This window comes from Eretmochelys imbricata, chromosome 7, assembly GCF_965152235.1.
Source record: "Eretmochelys imbricata isolate rEreImb1 chromosome 7, rEreImb1.hap1, whole genome shotgun sequence".
In the NCBI taxonomy this organism is placed as follows: domain Eukaryota; kingdom Metazoa; phylum Chordata; order Testudines; family Cheloniidae; genus Eretmochelys; species Eretmochelys imbricata.
Genome location: NC_135578.1, coordinates 38,026,597 through 38,050,875, shown reverse-complemented (window position 1 = coordinate 38,050,875; position 24,279 = coordinate 38,026,597). Strand labels below are relative to the sequence as shown.

The 24,279-nt window shown below is 37.6% G+C and overlaps 2 protein-coding genes across 2 annotated transcripts in view; one reads left to right on the top strand and one right to left on the bottom strand.

Moving 5' to 3' along the window:
* TIMP4 (TIMP metallopeptidase inhibitor 4) overlaps positions 1-21,455 on the bottom strand; it is a 51,368-nt gene extending 29,913 nt beyond the window's left edge. Inside the window, exon 1 of the mRNA XM_077822438.1 lies at positions 21,329-21,455. Within this exon, the coding sequence (XP_077678564.1) occupies positions 21,329-21,455 (127 nt within the window). The remainder of the gene's footprint in view (positions 1-21,328) is intronic.
* SYN2 (synapsin II) overlaps positions 1-24,279 on the top strand; it is a 411,884-nt gene that overhangs the window by 294,479 nt on the left and 93,126 nt on the right. The gene's annotated exons all lie outside the window — the stretch shown is intronic.

The window sequence follows — 24,279 nt, the reverse complement described above, 5'->3', positions numbered from 1 at the left end:
AGGTTACCTGGCATAATGACTTAGCCACTCCCAGTCTCTATTCAAGCCTAAATTAATTGTATCCAATTTGCAAATGAATTCCAATTCAACAGTCTCTCACTGGAGTCTGGTTTTGAAGTTTTTCTGTTGTAACATCGCAACTTTCATGTCTGTAATCGCGTGACCAGAGAGATTGAAGTGTTCTCCGACTGGTTTATGAATGTTATAATTCTTGACATCTGATTTGTGTCCATTTATTCTTTTACGTAGAGACTGTCCAGTTTGACCAATGTACATGGCAGAGGGGCATTGCTGGCACATGATGGCATATATCACATTGGTGGATGTGCAGGTGAACGAGCCTCTGATAGTGTGGCTGATGTTATTAGGCCAGCTTGATTATCATACACATTGTGAGGAGAGTGATCACTTTAGATAAGCTGTTACCAGCAGGAGAGTGGGGTGGGGGGAGAGAAAACCTTTTGTAGTGGTAAACACCCATTTTTTCATGCTTTGTGTGTATAAAAAGATCTTTTATACTTTCCACAGTATGCATCTGATGAAGTGAACTATAGCTCACGAAAGTTTATGCTCAAATAAATTGGTTAGTCTCTAAGGTGCCACAAGTACTCCTTTTCTTTTTGCGAATACAGACTAACACTGCTGTTACTCTGAAACCTTCCTATTCTCTGTTGGTCTGATAGCAATTAATTTCTGGCAAGTTCCCATCTGGGTAGGCAGGTTTGTAAAAAAAAAAATATTCTGTGTTTGTACAGTCTTGATATTTATAGACCATAGATGAACAAAATAACTGCCTTGTGCAAGGTAAACTTCAAGGGTATTAAGTGCTCTTAGCTTGCTCTCTCTCCTGTTTTCAGTGTTCTCTCCCATAATGTATAGTTATCTATTAACTGAAAAGGCAGTTAACTAAAGGGGTGATCTAGTAATATAACACTTACAAACTTATGAGCTGTTCTCCTAAATCAGGTGATTTAAAAAAAGGATTGCCAACAGCTCCATGAACCAGTGTAGTGAAGGATCTAGCATTTGAATTACAAATATTCAGCTTATTTAAATGTTGTAACTGGCTAAAAACATTCCATCCACATTGTACAAATATAACCACAGGCTTCTGTAGTGCAGTGACATACAGCCATGTGGAGCACTAAGTTTAACACTGCTTTATTAAGGATTTATATTGGTTTATTCTGTACTTCGCTGGTGCTGACATAAAATAACTAATAAAGAGGAAGATTTTCAAAGGCACAAAGGGCAGGTAGGTACCTAACTCCCATTTGTGCCTGGGAAATCTCTCCCAAGATATCTTAGGGCCCAATCACTTACAAACTGCTTAATGATGTCAAGAAGTTTCCATGTATACCAACATCACATTATATTACTCTACAGGAGAAATTAAACTGGAATACAAGCTGGTTTTAGTTCAGAATTCCCCTAACTCATGTTGAATGGTTTCCAGGACACAGAAGAATATTCCATTGTCCCTTCTTCCCAGTTTGTAGAAAGGCATTTTGAAGAGTAGTAGAGGTATCTGTCCTGTGATAATAGAAAGATCCATTGATCTAAGCACTGGTTAATTGAAACTGTAATAATAAGGGCTTTCGTCCATAAAGTGGTACAGATTTCTATTCCAATTTCTGCTTAGCTATTTGTATTAATTTCTTTGAACTACAGAGTCAAGCGTCGTTACAGTGATGAATGGAATCCCATTCAAAACATTGGCTGTGCTAATTATGCAAATTGTATAGTTAATTCTTTCAGTGATAAAATACTGTATCATCCAAGATTCATAGATTAATATATCAGAGTTTAGAGAGACGGAGCTCAGAGCACAAAGCCTGATTTTAATGAGATCCAGTGCTTCAGAAACAATACCAGAGTTGCTGAACAGGACAGTAAGATCTTCTAAGTGGAGGTTTCTGAACCATTTTTTGTTCACATAGGGAGCAAGTCCTGCTTGTAAGTCCTTCTAGAGGCACAGAGGACCATAGATGAGGCAGAACCACAGCAATTCTGCTGTGTGGGGAAGTAGTAGTGTTGCTGGGGTCTGTCCTGGGAATTAGTATCCCCTGTGTAGCATGGAGCGTAGCTTTTCACAGGTTCCCTATGTGTCTTAGCATGATGAAATACAGTCTCCATATTATGGAAACACATTCTGTTTATCTTCTGTCTTAGTTTACAATCTGGGATTTTAAATAATTGAAACTGCCCCAGAAAATGGTAAATGCTTAATGTCCGAACTTGAGACTTAGTTTTCCATTCCTTCTGCTGAATGCACTTTCAGCTAGGGATGGGTGAACCAGCTAGAATAAAATGAGCGGTTTGTTCAGAAATGTCCGGATTATAAGACTCTTTTTTAGAAAACACTTTATTTGAATTTCTGGGCTCTGTCTGGGACCAGAACTAGAAATACCAACATATCAGGAAAAAGTCTCTTGTCATGAAAAATTTCAGCACTTGATTTGTAGGCTCCAGAGTGGTAGTTCTCATAAGTTTTAGCTAACTAGCCAGACTTTGGGATACTTAACTAACAGAACTCAAAATCTGAATATTTTGAGGTTCACTCATCACTACTTTTAATCAGCCTTTGTCCAACAGAATTGCAAAAACATATTCCACTAAACCATTTTTCTCCAGTATGATGCTAGTTGTTACTACTATTTTTACTGCAAGAGTGTTTGAACACCAACCAAGATTGGGGTCCCATTGTACAAGGTGCTGTACATACATATATAAGAGGCAATCCTGCCACAAAAAACTTGCAATCTAAGAAGATCAAAGACACATCTAGGGAGGAAAAATGGGGTGCAAATTACGAAGTGATTAGAGTGATGGATACATCCATAGTTGCATTTTTATTTTTTTGCCTTACAACAGGTAGAATAGAGAGAGTTGTAGATGTATATTAATATATATATTGTACACATTTTATATACACATTAAGGGCTAGATTTTCAAAAAAAGCACAGTGCACATATTGAGAGAATATCTAGCCATTCCATATAGGTTCCTAAATAAGAACTGAATACTATTGAAAATTTGGCCCTACCTTTTTCTTTCTCTCCTCATATCTGTCACCTCAACCAAGCCACTGTGAATTAGCCAGTTTATTGTAGATGTCATGGAAGAAGTGGTTCTTTGGGAGGGTTTTGAGGGATGACAGGTAAGTGTCTTATGGACAGGTTGAAGAGTGCATTCTGGGGCAAGAGACAGCATGAAAGGAAGCATCTAAATACATTTGTAGGAGAAGCACACATGGCTGTCATCGTAAGAGTGGAAGGGGTGATATGGTATGAGACAAAAGCAGATAAATTGAGTGGGTACATCACTATGAAGTGCCTTGAATTCTAATGAACTTATAGACTATTATTCAGCACTGGAGAAATAAATTAAAATGAAATGTAATGCCATGTGTACAAGGATGTAGTTAAGAGTCTGTCAGCACTGCCATTATAAATTCCTTACCTCTTGTATTGATCTACCCTTACCTTCATGAAAAATGTGTTTCACTGTGTCCAAATGAGAAAGATGACATTTGAATTCTGAGCCAGAAGTGACTTTTTCCTGTAATTCTTAGATTAGTTTGGCAATTCTTATATGAAGAGAATTAAAATACAAGATAAAATTATATACTCATGTATTTGAAAGTAAATGGCTATGAATGTTAAAATGATAGATATTTAGCTCTAATAATAGACACTAAAACTAAGTCTATGTTAGTGGTAATGTAACAAATTAGATTGTATCACGATTACATACCTGTACACCCTTTGTTTTCACTTTCATTTCAGTGGGAACAATGTAATTTTCACACAATCCAAAAGACAATCTTTTTCACTTATTTAAAACTGTTCAGTTCTTTGGAAAGGAATAACTTATGTGTCTTCTCACCACACAATCAAGACCCTTAATCAACATTTATACATCAGCTCCATTTTACTTGCACAGCTGAAGAATAAATTTTTCAAATCTTAATGGCCTCTAGTATTCTCAGAGACTGATCATCCATCTTTATTTGTTCTAGGTCCTTAGTTTTTGTCTCAGTCTACTGAAGCTTATCTCAGAAATTCAGCTGCCTTTCATGGAAGTCACAGTAGCTTAGAAGGCATCCAACTTCTACATATATTTCTGTATGCCCATCAGAATAAATCATATAGTTCTGGGAAGACTGTAATCACAATACTGATCATTGAAAAGTCAAAGGGAGGCAGCCTTCATGAAGGGCTGCCAACAGTAGGGGCCCTGTTCATGTGTCTTTGATATTCCAGAAACTCGCAATCACTTGAGATACCACTTCTGCAACTTTTAAGGAAGAGCTTTTGATCTCCTGAACTATGAAATTTTTATTCATTTTCTTTTTTTCTTCTTCAGCTTATTGCTTTATAGTTAAACTGATATATAGTTCTCATGAGAATTATGTCTCCCCTACTGAAATTGATTAATTTTAAGGATATTTTATATTTATGCTATATTTTCTGAATGGAAGTAGACTTGGGAGCAGAGCACAATGTTAAATTGCTTTGAATGATTGAGTGAAATAATGTAGCTCATCTGAAGGCAAGCAATCACTTGGCATACAAAAAATATGCTGGCTTAAAGAAATTTAAACATTCTCATCTGAGTTAATTACAGTTTAATTGTAATTAAGTTGAAGAACAACATAGATTTTCTCATTTTAAATAAATATTCTAATTCCCTCTCATTTCATGAAGATCAACAACAAATTAATCTTCTGATCTTGAAATTGCATTAATGGCTTAACATTAGAGACAAAGCAGCTTGTTACGTATCTGTAAAATAAGCACAGATTAATGCTGCAAAGATAGTATTAATTTGACCTGTATTCTGACTAGTTTTAGCTCTATGTTGGTAGGTATAATCTATAGGTGGAGGAGTGCCATTCCAGGACCTGGAAGTACATGCACAAACATGTGAACCATGCATTCATTGAAATTACATACAGCAGAAGGAATGAAAATTCAACTCTCTAGTTTGGAGTTTAAGCAGTTCCAGGTTCTGAGGCAATTTCAATTATATATCAGACTGTAAACTAAAATGTGTTTCCAGAATATGCAAACTCTAGTTAATGAGGGTGGCTATATAAAAACTGCTCCTCTGTTGATGTCTGATGGCATACTAGAACAGTTTGCTGTTTTTCCTCCTTTATCAGAAGATTAGAGGATGCTGATTTTCCCTCTTCTCTTAAGAATATATATTTTTATCTCTACCTTTCCTTAGGAATGATGTGTGTTTTCAAGGGGTTACTTTTCCTAATTAGTTGTCTGCACAGGAATAAAAATTCCTGGAAAAGATCATTAGCTGGTATAAATTATCATAGCTCCATTGACAATGGAACTATGGCAGTTTACATCACCTGAAAATCTGCCCCCCTGTTGTTAAGGGCAAAACATTCTGTGAGTTAACTGTATATAATACACCTGTAAAAGAGAGATTTTATTTTCTTTTGCATTCTTTGTCATAATGAAAGCTTCTGTGATACATTGATAGATTAATGACATAATCCTGTTGATTTATTTGAAGTCTGTTGAATTACTTTTAATAGATATATGGGAAGGAATTACTTATAGACCCCCACCACACAGCATACTAAGGACAGTATGCTAATGCCACTGGTTGCATTAAAGTCAGAACAATACTAAACCAAGAATTAATGTATGCAATGTAGTTGTAGCTATGTCAGTCCCAGAATATTAGAGACAGAAGTTGGTCCAATAAAAGATATTACCTCACCCACCTTGTCTGTCCCTCCCAAGAATTAATGTCTGTTAACAAACATTGAGAGCCAAAGCAAAGTGGGATTATCTTTAGTCTTTACTCCTACTATTAAAATAACAAAGGGAAGGAATTTTTAACATCCTGGTACTGTCTACTTCCTTTAGTAGCTAGTATAGCCAGATCCAGTAACTCCCATTACTAGTATCCAGTGATGGGAGAACGGAACCCCTCATGATTCTAGTAATGAAGTTTTTGACAGTGTCCCAATTCTACTCTCACGGGGAACCAGTGCAAAGGATCAAATGTATGAGAAAGAAGAGAAGAGATTGAGCCAAGACAAGAAAGGAACTTCGTATTTTGTCCCTTCTTATGTCCCAGGGACTGCTTCATATTGAATTCCTAACTTTCAAAGTAGTTTGTTCAGCATAAGCAAGTACAGGAGTTCTTCCTAGTCAATGCCAATTTAAATCAAACATTTATCTCTAACTGGCCAAGAATTCAAGTGTAGACAACTAAATGCAAAATAACTAAAGTTGACAAGCAGAACGGGGCTTCATCTACCATATTCACGGGGGGAGAGGGAAAGTTCAGTGGTTTGAGCATTGGCCTGCTAAACCCAGGGTTGTGAGTTCAATCCTTGAGGGGGCCATTTAGAGTTCTGGAGCAGAAATTGGGGATTGGTCCTGCTTTGAGCAGGGGGTTGGACTAGATGACCTCCTGAGGTCCCTTCCAACCCTGGTATTCTGTGATTCTAAGCTATGTTAAAGTAATGCCAGGAGTCTGCCATAAATGCCTTGAAATCCAGACTGAGGGATCAAACTCCATCTTTACTTCACCTTTTGCACCTAGATACCATAAGGTGGGTCCAGCAGTGAGTGATTCTGCATACTATGATCCCAATCCTGCAAATTCTTACTCTTCTGAATAGCATTCCTCCCTCTTGTAAGTAAGTCTATGGAAGCCAGTAGGACAACTCAGGGCGTAAAGGTTTGGACATTAGGGCTCCATATTTGCTGTGTTATGAAAGGACAAAAGTGCACACACTAAACTGCATTGCTTTTGCTATTTGAAACCAGATCTTTGTTATTATTTTACCTTTTTTAGGGTTTGTGAATGGGTTCCCTCAATGTAAGTCAGAAAATGAGGATCGCTCCATTAAAGTACAGATAAATTGCCACACGAGAGGTCAATGGCTTGTTTCAAGAAATTCTAATAACCTCTGTAGAAGATGTGCTTAGATCATTTTAGTCACTTTAGTACTGTATGAGTACAAAAGCTTAATAAAAATATGTAAAATATTAGTAGTAAAAATCTTATTCCAAACTCTCAGAAGCAGTTTTAGTGCATGCAGACTAGCCACTTTTCAAAGTTAACTTTTCACTTATTTGCCTAATACTGTTGTTTTAAGCTTTGTGTTTTACCAGTGAAGAAGTCCTAAGAAACCAATAAATTACTTTTTCACACATTCATATAATCTATTCATATAATTACTAAATAGCCACGCTAAAGAGTATAAAGAGTAAAAATTGTCAGGAATTTTCAAATGAAGAAGAAGAGAAAAGCAACAGCATTCAGAAGCACGGAGCAGCACAGCAGCATCATAACCTTGGTTCAGGCCCAAAGATATCTGTAATTCTGCCAACACAGAAGACACTAGAACTATCCAAGGATCCAAATGCAAGCATTAGAAGGAAATCTTTTAAAGCTTGGTGTCTCATCCAAAGAGGCAGAAAAGGGGAGATATACCGGGACTTGTTTAGGGAGATTAAATTAGAAACATTTTCTCTATTAAAATAAAACAAAACAGTTTAAAAATACTAACCTCTGCTTTTCCAGATACTAAAATATTTTCCTGCATAGATGGTGGATTAGATAAGATTTCATTTTTGATAAGACTGAAGATTTTATTTTGTTTTTGCATCATTTAATTTTTATATGTTCCACTTTCCTTTTGGTAACTACCCAATTAATTCACATTTGAATTATTTTAAAGCTCTGCCTTAAGTCAGCAGAAGGCAGGAAAATTAAACAGAAAATGTAAAGGCCTCCAATCCACGCATATACATGCACATTTGTGTGTGCAAGATGAGCAGTTGTTCACCTAACAGCAGATAGAATCTCTATGTGTGCATGCAAATATTGTAAGTAATTGTGAAAATTTTTCATGTTGCAGACATTTTCACACACTAATTCTGCAAGTGCATGCTATTCAAGGAAGGGACCATTTCTTTGTCTTTTTAATGGAACAAAGTCATGAAGCCTAAAATCTTGGAGCCAGTACTCTAAGGCTTATTTTGGTACAATATTTTACCATCATCCTGAAATGCATCTCATGTCTCCCAAAGCAACAACTGTAACACTGTTTAAATTCCAATTTCTCTGTTCATGCCAAGAGACTTGCATCCCCCAAACCCAGGGAAATGGGATTATTTGTGATTGCAAATTCCCATTTACACTGTTCTCCATCCTCCTCCTTTGCTTGCCTGCCTGCAGAAAGGATTCTTAAAATGCTAGTCCTACTTCACATACATTCCTTTAAGATGGTCTAGACTCTACCTTACATTTTCAAAAAATGGCTTATTTTGGAGTTGTCTCAATTATCAGCCCAACTTTAAACACCTAGGAGTTAATTTTCATTTGCCCTGAGTACCTCCATTTCCTATTGACTTCACTTGATGTTATGGGCACATAGGAAATTAGGCTCTAGGTGTACCAACTTGGGATCTTAAAATTAATTATGACTTTTGAGAATTTCAACATAAATTTTATGAGTCTACTGTAATTTTGCGAGAGAATCTCACTTTCTGGTTATTGTACTGTTCTTTAGCTGCTAGGAAAAGAAAAATGCTGTAAACAGATCAGTGTATCCATGGCAATGTGCAGTTCAGCTTCTGATATTTCAACACAACAGGTAACTCCTCTTTTCTTTCACATTGTTCCATATTTTCAAAAATTTAAAATAGCAATAATGACCTCTAAGTTGGCATCTCCTGTCAGTTAGTGACCAGCTGCGTTAAAGGCCCCTCAGCTTCACCATGGGCCTTCAGATCTTCCAGCTAGTCATTAACAGCAAGGAAATACCTCCCAATTAGTAATTACTGATCAAAGTCTGATGGTCATCACTACCATAAATTCCGAAAAACAGTTAGCATTCTTCTTTGGAAAACTACAGTAAGGAATTTAAATCTCTTTGAATGCTAACTACATACAATATTTTAGTATTCTAAAATTTCAAGGGCTATCATCCATTTTAACTCATGAGTTTGTGTAAACTGTATTTATAGCCACCATATATTATTTCTGTTTATCTTTCATAGACACAAATATGTAGACATTGCAGTTCAAATAAAATAAGGTGCCACATCTTTAATTCAGAGGAGTGGCTCTCAATTTATACTGATATAATAGATCACAATTTAGGTATAGTCTGTAATGGATTCATGGCTACAGGATTTGTAGGAAAAGATGGAGGCTGTGTCTGCATCATGTACTGAGTGCATATACTCATCTTTTGTCAAAATATTTCATAACTTTATGATCACAGTAGATCCAAGATTATTTCTGTATTCCCAAGTAGTATCAATGACCTAAAGTTTTTTCTGCAGCCAGTGAGGACACTACAACCATTTTTCTCTATTGTGGACCTCTCAATAATCATGCAGATATTTCTTAATTCCAACCTTCAGTACAGCAATTGAGTCTACATTGGGCTCATCTCGAAGTATGTGCAGAAGCTCTAGATCATCTTTTGTGATTCTTGTGGGAATGAAAACATAGACTTAGTACTCAAGTCTCTGAACATACATACTGTTCTCTTTGGGATACACAGCAAGATACTAACGAATGATCTTTAAACACCTGCATAGCCTGGGATGTGGTTTATAGAGAGCACACTTATCAATTTATAGATCATTAAATCAATTAAGATCAGCGGGGAAGCAGTTTCATCCCAAAATGAAGTATGAAGACTTCAGCTGGGATTTTCGAAACTGCTCAGTGTTGACCTAATTCTGTTCCTGTTGAAGCCAAATGGAATTAAATGGGAGCAAAATTAGGCTATTGCTGAGACTTCAGAAAATCTCACTCTTCGTGTCCAGTAGGATGGCTTTCTGAATTGAGGATCTCCATCATTAGAATTCACCCTGCTTGGGAGCCTAATAGAGCCAGAATCAAGCAACATTCAGTGCAAGAAGTATTTTATTATTTAGGATGTAATTGTTTATTTTCTTCTTGTTTTGTATTTGAATATTCTTTAAAGTTAGTGGCTACCCCAGTGACAAAAGCTTATAGCAATCAGCAAAATAATTAGCCAAGCTGAATCACATATATGGAACACCACAAATAAAACCCAGTGACCTCATAACCTTTGAGTCCATAAATACTGGTCTCTATCACTTGGGTGAAAGGAGAATTTCATATTAGCTGTAGTAACAGCAAACTTTTATCCTTTGGAAGGCAGCCTCTTGAGAATAATATAGGCACATATAGTTGCTTGATACTGCATCCCCAGGGAGTGGGACTAGAGTGGTTAGCATTCAGTGGCTATTATATTGCATTTACAAGTGTAATCTTTAGAAGTGAAAATGTATCATCTGGATTCAGGGAATTCCAAATGGAATTTAAAAAGAGGGACTTTCAAAACACTAACAGGGCTCAAACCAAGTGAAAATTCTACTGAGACACTAAACTCTAAACTTAAGGTGGACTCCAAATACATTACCAAGAAAACATGGACAGATGGATAAGAAAGGAATAAAATAAAATGGGGGGACTGTACACCTCAAACATTAGAAGGAGCGCAGAAGAGCTTTTATTTGGGTCTAGCAAATAGGAACCAATATGTAAGGAGTTTGGGGGTCACAAACTAATGGACACCACAATCACCAATTTGAACCACAAACTTGTGGCATTAGAAGGAGAACCCTAGGACCTTTAGCTCCCATGGGCAGGCCTATACCCCCTGAGGTCAGGGAAGGATTTGTAGTAGAAGCCTGTAGACTGTAGTTGCAAGAGAAACAAGATAGGGAACATTTTTGAACAGATTTGGCATGCCGACCAGTAGAAGGCACCACAATGATGCCAGCTATTACAAATTACCATGGTGAGTCAGTAGTACAAAGAGCTTTCTGTTACAGTTTATAATTAGAATAAAGCAACAGCACCATTCTTTTTTTATTCAAGAATCCTTTGACCAGTAATAAGTATCTTATTCCGAAGAGTCACCTTATTACAGAAGCACATTGATATGTTCTAGTTGAATATAGCTAATGCCAAAGATAATTTGCTTCACCACTCAGCATGACAGTTCTAATTGCATTATATAACACTTTCTTTTCTTTTCTTTTCTTTTCTTTTCTTTCCAACTATGCTAGTACTTTGTACATATGTAGTTAGAAAATGTTTTAAATTGTTCTGTAAAGTTACATTTAATTGGAATCTTAATTTGAGCCTAAAGCACTTCTCCTCTCTGGAATTTACCAAGATGTAGTCTTGCCTGTACAACTTTCAGGCATGTGTTTAACTTAGGGGTTTTTGAGTACTTGTGTTTTTAGAGTGGGAAGGAGAAACTACCAATGTTATAGGGGGGAGTTTATCAAGTCTGACCCCAGATTAAACTATTTGTTATCAAGTCTGACCCCAGGTTAAATTATTTTTTGTAGATAGCAGAATAAATGAAATTTATGTGGATCAGGGCTTTAAATCTATATTTTTATAAACTTTCAAATGGAAACAGGGAGAGATTTTGATTTTTAAAAAAGTAGATGTGTACAAGTACTCTTACTTTAACTTAAATAAATATTATAGAAAAATAACTTCCCAATGTTGTTCAAGGTCAGTTTTATTTTTCTGCAATGTTTTTACAGCTGCTACTGATGTTAAAGAAATATTTCTTTCTGCTTCACAAGCCACAAATACCACATCATTTGATCAGTGATGAACATCTGTCCAATTTCAGCTGAAGAATAACATTGCCTTGATACTCTTTACTCTATACAACAGCATATATCCTTTTATTATAGATTTCCATTCATAACTACACATCCCTTCCTTTGGAATCCAGGAGGGGCTGTGGTTATGGAGAAACACTACCTTTTATGGGACAAACAAGATGAGAATTTAAATCAGGATCTAGTAGGTTCAAGAATTTGCTGCTACCTCATGTATCTTACGTTTTATATACGTTTAGACCTTACATTTTTAAGCTTTCATTCTGCTTTCCACACCATTTATGTGTAGAATGTTTAGATAAATCATTATTTATAGTTCCATAATACTGCAATACATGCTTTGTTTACAAATATAACTGATTTCCTGAAATTTTCCTATCCCCCTTCATTTAAAATATACCTAATAATAAGAGTCACTGCTCTGGAGTTAATTTTAAATCTGTAAACCAGCTAGGTTCTTCTTATAATTGATTTTACTCATGATGCAACTAGCTCTGATACTGACTAAAACCAAATATTTTACAGTTGGTACCGTCTTTTCCAAGTAAAATAAGTGAAACCTGAACTTAGTGCTTGAACATGGAACATAAGAACAGCCATACTGGGTCAGACTAATGGTCCATCTAGACTAGTATCCTGTCTTCCGACAGTGGCCAGTGCCAGGTGGTTCAGAAAGAATGAACAGAACAGGCCATCATTAAATCATCTGTTCTCTGTCACCCGTTCCCAAGTTCTGGCAAACAGAGGCTAGGGACACTTCAGAGCGTGGTTTTGGTTTCCTGCCCATCCTGGCTAATAGCCATTGATGGACCTATCCTCCATGAATTTATCTAGTTCTTTTTTGAACCCTGTTATAGTCTTGGCCTTCACAATATCCTCTGACAAAGAATTCCACAGATTGACTGTGCATTTACAAATGTCTGGTTTCCAAAGGACACTGTTTCTAGTAGATAGGAAATTATTCCTTGTTCTTTCTCTGCATACTGCATGCTAGTGTTGGTGTTATGAAATTTTCACAACTTTGCTTTTCTGAGCTCAATAGTAAGTTAAAAATTTGGCCACCAAAACTAAATTTGGAGGAATTTTTAGGCAGTACCATTCTCAAAATGTTTGTTTGTATCTAAGAACCTGAAGCAGTTGTAGCTTCATCTTGCAGATTTTATTCAAGTGAACAGTCCTTATTCACAAGAATAGTTTCAATTACTTCCCTCCTTACTCTCACAAATAGTTCCACTGACCTTTTGAGCCATATTTGTGGGCATAAAGAATGAGGAGTTGTGAGAGCAGTAGCCACTCTGAACATAGGGATTGAGAGCTAATCAAAGTGGAGAGGTTTGTATAATAACCATGAACCAGATATGGACCTCCCTAGATCTACATGTGCAGGAAACCTACCATCTTGCACATGGAAGGCGCATTTGGGCACCTGCCTACCCCATCCACTCCCACCCAAGGGTCAGTGCAAGGACAAGGAGTTTAGACTAGGTGGTCCGTGAAGAGAAGTGCATATTCAGTGGTAAGGCTAGATGTGGGTACTTATTGCTGTCCACACAAAACTTATCTGGAAAAGAAATACAGCCCCAGTCTGTATTATCTTTGTGCAGAGTCGTCGTGTGTCCCCCCCCCAGCCCCCCATTGCCTGTTCCCCTTATTTAACTGATCCCAAGGAAGTAAGGGGAATCCTGGCAGACTGACTCAGTTGGAGCCCTACACTCCTCTCCTCTCCTCCCCTCCTACAAATTAGGGTAAATTCACCACATTTGGGGCAGGGCCTCTAGGCTTTACCATGGGGAAACAAATCCTACATAGCCCCAACGTGATGCTATAGGGGAATCTCTATGAGAAGATCCTCACAAAGAGAGACTCCCCTTCTGTGGCTTTCAGCACAATAATTTTGCAAATCTCTTTGCTCTGATTCTCTCAGAATAACTTTCAGCTAATCAGACTACAGAGATTTGCATACTTTACAGTTGCTCAGGCAGCTGTGCAAATTGGACCACCTCACACTTGCAGTTGTGGGGAGGAACTGGATAAATGAGTGTAAAATGTGTGTGTGTCAGTAAAGACACAGCATCTCAGCACTTGGTTTGGCTGAGCCAATTCACTGCAGTATAATTTACGTTCTTAGCATTTTGAGAGATATAGGCTTTGGGGGTATTGGTGCCTAAGACCTTAATATTTATACTATGACTGTTTAATTGCAATACATAAGACACTTGCACCATTGATGGGGTTTCAAACAAATACGATTTTATGAGATTAAAAAGAATTATAGAAAAGGTGTTTACTGATGCCCCCTTTTCTGATAGGAGCTTTATTCAGGGAGTAGCTTCGGCAGCAGTTTCCAAAACACCAAACACTCAGTGAGAGAATCATGGTTGCTTTGGCCCAATGCTGTATTTGGATTTTGTAAACATTACTTGGAAATAAGTAGGGCACTTGCATAATTGACTTTTTTAGTTTGAAAATATTATTCACATGTATAAAAGCATGCTTAAAGGAAAGAATAACAAGGGATCTCTGAAGTCCGTATAGATGTTTTGTATATATGCATGTAAGAAAATACATCCTTTGTGTATATGAGTTTGGTAATACATTGTATGGTGAGAATAAGATTCATTAATATTGTGCATCATGATGGTTCTGGAATAACTGCATAGTTAAGGTTGGGTTGAGATCTTCACCAAGAGCATAATTTAAATCCCTCAAGCAGACAATGAATTTAGTCTCCAGATCTGAATAAATTTAATTACATATTAATAATAATACCACCAACTCACAGATAGCGTTTTTTATCAGTATTAAGGATTATATAGCTTCAATATTGTACTCTCAGTCGTTGTGGATTGGTGTATTGAACATTAGGCTGTGTTCTAATCCTGTCTCATCCATTGACTCAGGGGACTAAGAAAGTCAATATATTCGCTGTACCTGAGTTTCCCTATCTGGCATTTGTGAACTATACTTTTCTATCTCTCTCAGGTTTTGAGGGGCTTCATTAGTTAATATTTGTAGTGTGCTTTGAAAATATTGTTATCGGAGGAGTCACCAGATGGTGCTGTTACAAATAGGTTCAAAAGTTTTTCTTGAGTGAGTTTCTTTTTTTAGAAGAAATGCTGTGGTGTTGGTTTTTTACTGTAGTTTCTTGGGGAATGGGGGAGTGCAGTGGAGCTGTGGCAAGCAATAAGAGTTTTCTTTCTCCCTTAATGCTTCTGAGCTGTGTCAACTCTGGAAGCAGAATTGCTCCCTGGGAACTAGGCATTATGTTAAGGTTATGATCCCTGACAGAGGAGATCACTTGCATGCTGTTTGTGACCTTTATTTTCCATAGCATGTAGTAATGACTGATTATACTAGTCAGCAAATTGCAGAGCATTTATATTATTGCTCCTCTGCCAAATGGTAGCAGTTGTGATGGCTTTGCCAGTTAGCTTTCCTTTGGAGGAGAAATCAGTGACACCAAAGTCAGGATATGTTCTTAGTGCAACTTCTTTTATTAACTCTGCATAGGCCAGTCCCTTTGTTCAAGGACTGGTGTATGCAGAGTTAATAAAAGAAGTTGCACTAAGAACATATCCTGACTTTGGTGTCACTGATTTCTCCTCCAAAGGAAAGCTAACTGGCAAAGCCATCACAACTGCTACCATTTGGCAGAGGAGCAATAATATAAATGCTCTGCAATTTGCTGACTAGTATAATCAGTCATTAGTACATGCTATGGAAAAGAAAGGCCTTAAAAGACCCCAAAATTGAGATAATTAGGTTGTCTTGCCTGAATCCTAGACTGTCTGAACTGTGTTTAGCAGAGTACAAAGGTGGCTCTTGATCCAGGGTCTGAAGGCTGGGCCAGTCTACAGCATGAGGTCTGGTCTACAAAAGTTAGGCTGATCCAACTACATCACTCAGGTGTAAAAAAATCCACAGTCTGAGCAAGAATTCTTCCATCGACCTACCTACCACCTCTCGGGAGGGTGGATTACCAAGAGACCCCTCCCATCGGCATAGGTAGTGTCTGCACTGAAGTGCTACAGCTGTGCTGCTATAGTGTTTCAAGCCCTAAGTTAGAACAGCCTTCGGTTATTCTAATTTATGCCTCTCTGGCTCTGGCCCTTCTGGAGATTTGGAGGCGGGGCATCAATCACAACAGTGGCTGGCTGTGCCTCGGGGATTCCTCCACAGTGGGGAACCCTCCACTAGCTGGCTAAACTGGCATTACATCTGCTGCACAGTGCCAAAGCAGTAGTGGGGCTGGAAAACCTGGCCCATCGATTTTTAATTCCACTTGTTATTAGTGTAGCTATTACAGCTCATGTGGATACAGTGGCCATGAACCTGCAAACACTTATGTATATGCTTAACTTTGTCCACATCAGTAATCCTATTGAAGAGAATGGGACTACTCACCTGGCTTAAATGTTTGCAGGATCAGCAGGTTAGTGAATTCATCCACACTGTTCTCAGGAAGACTATATGAGCTGTAGTATGTAGAAACCATGAGGTGAATTAAGAGTAGAGTGGAGGTGCACAGTATATTAACAACATATAAAACCTACTTTAAATTCATTTCCTCAATTTTTCCTCCAAACATGAAGTGTTAGCCTATATTTCTGAGTGTTGTAGGTAAGACACGGGAGGTAATTATTCTGCTCTACTCAGCACTAGTGAGGACGCAACTGGAGTTCTGTGTAAAGTCTTGAGTTCCACACTTTAAGAAAAATGTGGACAAATTGGAGAATCTAGAGGAGAGTAACAAAAATGATAAAAGGTTTAGAAAATGTGAGCTATGAGGAATGGTTGAAAGAATTGGGCATGTTTAGTCTAGAGAACAGAAAGCTGATGGGGGGACATAACAGCCTTTTAATATGTAAAAGATTATTACAAAGAAGATGGTGATCAGTTGTCCTCCATGTCCACTGAGGGTAGCACAAGAAGTAATTGTGCAGCAAAGGAGCTGTAGGTTAGATATTGGGAAAATCTTTCTAACTATAATGATAACTAAGCTCTGCAACAGGTTATTGAAGGAGGAGGTTGTGGAATCCTGCAGGTTTTTAAGAACAGGTTAGACAGATATCTGCCAGGAATGGTCAAGGTTTACTTGGTTCTGCCTCAGCTCAGGGAGCTAGACTTGATGACCTCATGAGGTCCCTTCCAGTTCTACATTTCTGCAATTCTGTAAATTACATCCAGTCAAAATAGATCTGTTTTTTTTCTCAAGAGCTGTTTTCCACATTGAAAGTGTACAAATGAATGTATTTAAATAAAAAACTGAACATTTTTGTAGTCACTTCATAAAAAGCAAAGTTTATGGGGATGATAAAATCAAAAGAAACAGAATGGTGAAAATTTTCACATCAACTTAGTAAAGCTACCTGGGCTATGTCTATTTAGCACATCTCTAGGCAGAGATGACTTTCAAAACTTAGTTTTTGTGGGTTTAAGTCAAATGTTTACCATTATATTTGTATGTAATATAATTTAGTCTAATCTGACACTTCTTTGCATTGCCAGATCTCAATGGACTTATAAGGATTTTAACAGGCTCAAAGTGCTGCTGAGCTTCAGCCATGAGGCTTCCTTTATAGTTTGAGACATGTCACTCTTCATTAAATCAATAAAACTGGTGTCTGAGATTACAAATTTGTGCCCAATATCTGTCATCTCTTTATAGTGTGGTGCCAGTTGCTCAAATACAAAATATTGTTTCCATTATAGAAAGAATCCAGCTAAGTTCAAAAATGGAGAACCCTACACTCAGTAGGTAGCAGTGCAGGGTACTTACCTATTTACCAAAACACTAACTCTACTTATGCTGCCTGCCTCACTGAGTTAAGTTCATCGCAAGAATCACATAAAGAACAGATTTAAGGATGTTGGCATTTATAAAAAGTTATTTTAACTCTTAACACACAATTAGCATTTCAAAAATATACTTTTTGTATACAGGTCATTGAGTATGGTTGTTCTTTATATGAAAATCAATTAAAAATTGGTACCGGGGATGAAATTCTGGCCCCACTCAACAGCAAAACTCCCACTGATTTCAATGAGTCCAGGATTTCACCCCAGGAATTTATCAGAGAAATTTTCTTATTATAAGCTTGAAACCAGTGCTTCTCATATCCCATTCATTTGAAGAAATCAGTACAGCACAATAGGGATATTTTGCACATTACTGTTTAACTAAAGTGAAGCCATTCTGAATCTTTCCAGGCATTTTTGAATCCATGAAGCTAACCTTCAATATAGACTGTTTTTTGAGTTTTCATTAATAGAGTAATAATAACTTTAGCTCTACTAGATACTTAGCATTACTGATTAATTATTCCTCACAAGCCCCTATGAGGTAAAAGCTCTCCTGAGAGGTGCTGCTCACCCTCAAAGAGATGAAGGTATTCAACACTGTGCTCTCCCACTGAAGTGAACTATGGGGTAAAACCACTCAGCAGCTCACAGTCAGTGCCCAGTACTTTAGGCCTTGAGAGGTTGAAAGGCTAAGCAATTAGGCCAAGGCCACACACAAAGTCAGTGGCAGAGCTGGCATTATAACTCATGAGTTCCTGGCTGATAGCCTTGTGCTGAATCCACTAACCCATCACACTTCCCCTCCTGGTACATACAAGACTGGTGCATTTTAAATTCTCTCTCTCTTTTTGTCATCCTCTCACATGTAAGTGATAGGATCAGAGGGTGCCTCTCGCCCTACATTTGTCAGAAAGTCTATGATTTTCACCAAGTTACTCAGGCTATTTGGTAGCTATGGATGTTTAGAAAAAGACCGTCTAAAGCCACAATAGCACCCTGACAGGAAAAGATAAAGTGTTGCACCACTAATCTCATAGACAAAAGTCACAGTGAAAAGTGCTTGGCCCGGACTTAATTAATTTCTCTATTTGTTTCTTTTTGGGGATCCAACATGAATGTTCAGGTTTCTGAGTGGCCTCATACATTCAGCTAGTGGCTGGAGTAAGATCTATTGATTCAACCCTCCCTCCAAATCAGAAATGACCTCAGAGGAAAAGGAACTGAAGTTGAAATATAGTTTAATAACTTCAATACATGTACTAGATTGTGCTGTATAAAACAGGACAGCTCAAGGCATTGCCTCAGTTTTCAGACGTCATGTAAAATTTACAGGTATTGTATTGTTTGTTTACTTTGTGTAACTTAGATATACCGTTTTGCATGCGAGAAAATGCTTCTCAATTCTGCAAGACTTTTAAAGTCTTAACAACCTCCACATCAAAGGGATCAATCCAGTTCCCATTGAAGTTAAGAGTTAAACTCCCATTAACTTCAATGGGTGAAGGAGCAAAGGCCTAAGTTCTTTTATTAAAATATTTGAAGTTCTGTAAATGTTAAAATCAAACAAAAATCTAGCTTTAATGCATCATCTTATTTACTATAAAAGTGGTGCTAGGGAAAGCAGAGGTTTAGGATATGCTGGTTTGGGGCAAAAAGTATAACTGTGTGTGAGGGAGAGAGAGTGGAATAGGTTTTCTGATCCTCCAGGACTTTCCTGATAGTCTCCAAGAATTAAAAATTAATCTTTAATTAAAGATTGTCATGTGATGAAACCTCCAGGAATATATCCAACCAAAACTGAAACCCTAGAGTGGAAGTGAAATATACTGTAGCCCTGATTCTACAATCCACCCAAGAGTGGAGAGGCGTGGCTACAAGGAGCCAGTTGTTGCTCCTCTGCCTAGACCGGGCGCAAATTAATGCTGCAGGAAGACAGCCCTAATTTATGCTAGGAGAGGATCTGGTGTAGCAGAGCACTGTTGCCTCTCCCCTTTTAGTCCCCACACCCCTAGAAAACCCCCAGTACACTTCCTCCTTCCCATTTTGCTCTGGGGTTGCAGGGAAGACTGCTGGGGCAGAAGAGCTACCTCAGCCAGATTTATGTCAGTAGAGAGTTCCCCCATATGGGGGATTTCTCTCCACTGGTCTTCTCCAGTCACTTTAAGACCACTTTGCATTGCCTATACGGTGCAATGAGACCATAGCAGAATCCAGCTCTATATGTTTATGGCAAGTATGATATATATATGTGAACATTTATTCCATATAAACTCTTTGCCTTCCTACAATATGAATACATACGACTTAATGTAATTAATATTAAACACAGGGCCCCATCATATAGCCCTCCCTCATGTGAATGGGCCAGTTGACTTCAGCAGAACTGTTTGTGTGAGTTAGGGCTTGAGGATGAAGTCCAAATATACTGTAAATTTTATTTTTGTAATTTTATTTTCTGCCTCCATTACTTATAGATTAAGAGTGAGTTCGAGAGTAGCAGAAATCTGCCTTTTATAAAAGGCAATTTGGAGAAACTCTTCAACTCTTGAACCTAGTAATTTGCCTTATTCTAAAGGAATACTGCAGTTAGTCTCTAAGGTACCACAAGTACTCTTTTTCTTTTTTTGTATGTAATGAGTATCTCAGGTTTCTTCTCTACTGTCAAATCCAGCAAAACCTCAAGTTATGAATACATCCGACAAATAGTTTAGTGTAATAATTTTAAGCTACAATAAGAGTAACTGATATTTCTGTTGACACCTCAAATTACCCCCATCTGTAATGTTTGGTGTAGGTACCGTAATAAAAAGATTGCTTAACACAATCAGATTAGAAAACAATTTAACGGATGGCCACAAATAGAGCGTAGAGTTTGTCATGGCTACAAAGATTTTCTGTCAGTGTATAAAAGCAATTAATCAGTATGCAGAAGGTATTGCCTATCCCATAGATATGCTAATTTTTTGACACTTTGGAAACTCATGTTCTGCATTTACTGTTCACACTGGATTGAAGTTAACCATACACAGCTTGAGCTGAAGAATTCAAGACTGCAAAATGTCACATTTTCTTATCCCTGTGTTGTCCAATTTTGAGATCTTTAGGGGTTTTTTTCTATATGTTGATTACTGTGTAAAACACAGTAATCTAATGAGTGTACAGTGAAATTTAGCACAGAATTCTGTGACCAGTTTTTCTATTGAAAAGTTAAAAAGGATATCAGATGCCTGCTAAATTATTTGTTCCAAAATTACCAAAAATACATTTAAGACAAATTATATTGTAGCACATCAAAGATCAACTAAGTTCAACACATTATCCTTTTTCTTTTTTTCTTTTTTCTTTTTTTTTTTTTACAGAGTACTGTGGCAGCTAGTTGTATCTACAGTATTTATATAAATGATGCACATATATATTATTCATATTATATATATTATATAATCTTTTATACTACATATTAAATGTGAACAGTAGTAATCTGTCAGTGAACATATTCCCCCCTACTTGCTTTAATTTGAGAGCTAATATAGAAGGTGGTTCTTATCAAGAAAAGGCACTACATTTACTTCAGTAGTTTCAACAATTTGTAGTCCAGAACATTTTCTGAAAAAGCAAGGAAAAAGGAACAGCAACTACAAAACACAAGACCAAATGCATTTTCTTCTATACCTGTCTCTTTAAATGAGATCTTCCAATCATTTTGTTTTGAAAACCTTTTAGAGAATAAACTACTTTGTTAAATGTATTCCCCTAGAGAGTTGTACAGAAAAATAGCACAGCAGTTAATTTAGCTACAATTGCTTTTTTACCGGCAATGTTAAAACTGTATAGCTGTTATGACTCACCTAAAGCAGAATCACAGATTAGCTGCTGTGGATGTGCAGGGGCACAGCTGCATGCCTCTACCAGCTCCTGAATTCTGAGGGTGAAAAGAAGCACTGAAGACAACAAGGTACTGTGTACAGGATTCATGCTGCCTTCAACACAGCTAACTGGCCAACTAAAAGAAAATAGTCTCTTACTGTTGATCTTATATCTAAACTTTCTAATCTCTGTGCAGTTCAGTTTCAACAGACTTAGATGGTTTAGAAAAGCCCTCTAATGCTCAGTCTGAGTATACACTTATGTTAACAGACTTCTAATTTTCCTGGCATAGGACCCTCTTATTTATGGCCCTGATACTTACAAGTAACCCCGCCTTCCTTTAAGGAAAAAGCACATCATTGGTGAAAATATTGTGACAGGTTTATTGTTCCAAAAGCAAGTTTACCTTACTGGGTTGCATCATAATGTTGTTATTATGAGTCAGTGTGACTATTAATAATCAAAAGCTTTTTAAAAACATCAGTTTCTGCTCTGATTTTATGATCTTTTGCAGATTGGAGATTAAACTAATAAATTAATCTTTGAATTTCATGCCAGTTTTAATTTAAAAAATAAATAGTTCCTCCACCTTCCCTATCATGACCAAAGCAAACAATATATCTAAAAGCAATGCTAACATCCTTTTTTAAAGCCAGATTTCGTTTGCATTCCCTGATCTTTCCCCTGCCCCTCTCTACATTTTCTTGAAATGACTTGACTGTTTGCAGGCTGCACAGAACTTCATTCATGAAGAGGAAATGGTTCAATGCCTTGTTTGTGAGCCCTGAACAATTGATAACTACAAGCAATACTGGATAAAAATCCAGGCTGCAATAAAGGCCATTTTGCTACTTCATCATATATTTAATTTGAAATAATGATTTACAAAAATTCCAGTGATATATGTTCAAGGCGAGGCTTTTATTTATTAGTATTCTGCAGTCCCTAAGCTATGGGTCCTATTCAAATAAAATGCCAATTCCACATGCGCTGGCTAGGAGGTCCGTGAGCTTCTGTGACTCATCATGCACAGAGCATAGCTAGTCCTGATTCAAGAATCCAAAAGCTAATACTCTTCCTCATCTGTAGATCTCTTATTCCTATAACCACCTTCACATTTGCATAGCTTGTACACATGAATCCCGTCTGCCCTTCTATGAAAGGTGTCTCATATGGATAGCAAGATGAGATCTGAGCAGGGAGGACTGTGGCGTATGCCCATTTGAGAAATGTTTACATATAGGCTGACGTTAGGTATGCCCTGTAATGTAAGTCCAGGGTTAGTAGAACTCGAGTTAGAAGACACAGTTGTAAGTCCAGATTGTTGAACGCTGGGTTCCAGCCTAGGGCACTAGTGTCTATATTGCATTAGATGTTGTACTAACACAGAACAAAAATACTGTCACTGCCCCAAAGAGCTTACAATCTAGGAGCTTGTCTGTGTGGCAAGTTACTGCAGAGCAAGCCAGGATGCGCACTCTGAGACTTTCGCTGTGCTATAGCAATGTCCCCATAGAACATTACACCATGGCTAGCTGGTGCACTATAGACTCTCACCTTAGCTTGCTGCATAGACAAGCCCTAAGTATAAGATAAGAGACAACACATGAATACGAATACAAAGATGGGGGAAGTACAAGGAAACAGTATTGGTCAGTATGATGGGCATTGGCATCAGCAAACCACGAGCCCAACCATTGTCATGTTTTTTTGTAGGCGTCAGGGAAAAGGAGCGTTTTGAAGGATGATAATGCATTAGTTTTGCAGATGTTACTCTGAACTCTCTTTCTGTTTGGCAGTTCTTTCTCACCCAAGTTTGAGATCAAATTTTCATATCAAGCTGTCCCATGCATACACAAACTACAATCTTTATTCACAGCCCCATGTGTGCCAGAAGTCTTCTGGATATTAGGCATGGGGAAAATCAACTGCAGTTCCTCAAAACACCAAGCCCCCTGCTCACTTCAGTCATACCTTTCCTGCTTCACATTATGTTGCTTTGCTTCTCATGCACTTGCAACCCTGACGGCCACCTCTTTCTCAGAATTAGCTGGAATGTCTCAGTGTCCCTCCACCTCTTCTGCAATCTGAGACCAAAAAAAATTTATTAATGCATGTCCCAGGCAAGAATTTTTTTAAAAACCCTTAGATTTAACTTCTGTCAGAAACAAAGGCTATGGATTAAGCTATGGCGAGGTTTTTTAGTGGCCTTTATGCTCAATATTTTAGATCTATCGATTATGAAATCTAACTCAGGATAATAGGGACTGAAAGTGGCAGTGTGATGGCTGTTTGGGGGCCTGTAAGATATGATTGGATGATCATTGACCAGTTTCCACAGGACAAGTACCCTATATCACATAATTCCTGTTGCAAATGGCACTAACAGGCCATATTGGTGACCTTCTTAGCAAAGCCCAAAGACTGAATGGGTCTGGAGGATGAAATATCTTTTTTAGAGATGGACTGTCCATATGATGGCTACTTAAGGCACATTGGTGTGATTATTGGAGAGGCTGACCCTGCCAATTGCCCATGCTCTACCTGTCTTGTAAACTTTGGTGTCCAGTGCTGTCAACACAATAACTTTTTACAAGCACTATATTAATTCAAAAATTAAAATAATTTATAAAAATGGTTAAAAATAAACTATTTACTATTTTCCAGTCTTTGGTTATGAGTTGAGAGTTAGATGCACACATTAGATCATGGGCTGGTCTACAGTGGGAACTTATATTTGCTACATCTTTCAGGGGTGTGAAAAATCCACATCCTCAAGAGAGACATCTATGCCAACCTAACCCCTGGTATAGACAGTGCTAGGTCAATAGGAGAATTCTTCTATCACCCTAGATACTGCGCCTTGGGGAGGTGGATTAATTAAAACGACAGGAGAACCCTTCTCATTGCTGTAGTGAGTGTCTACACGGAA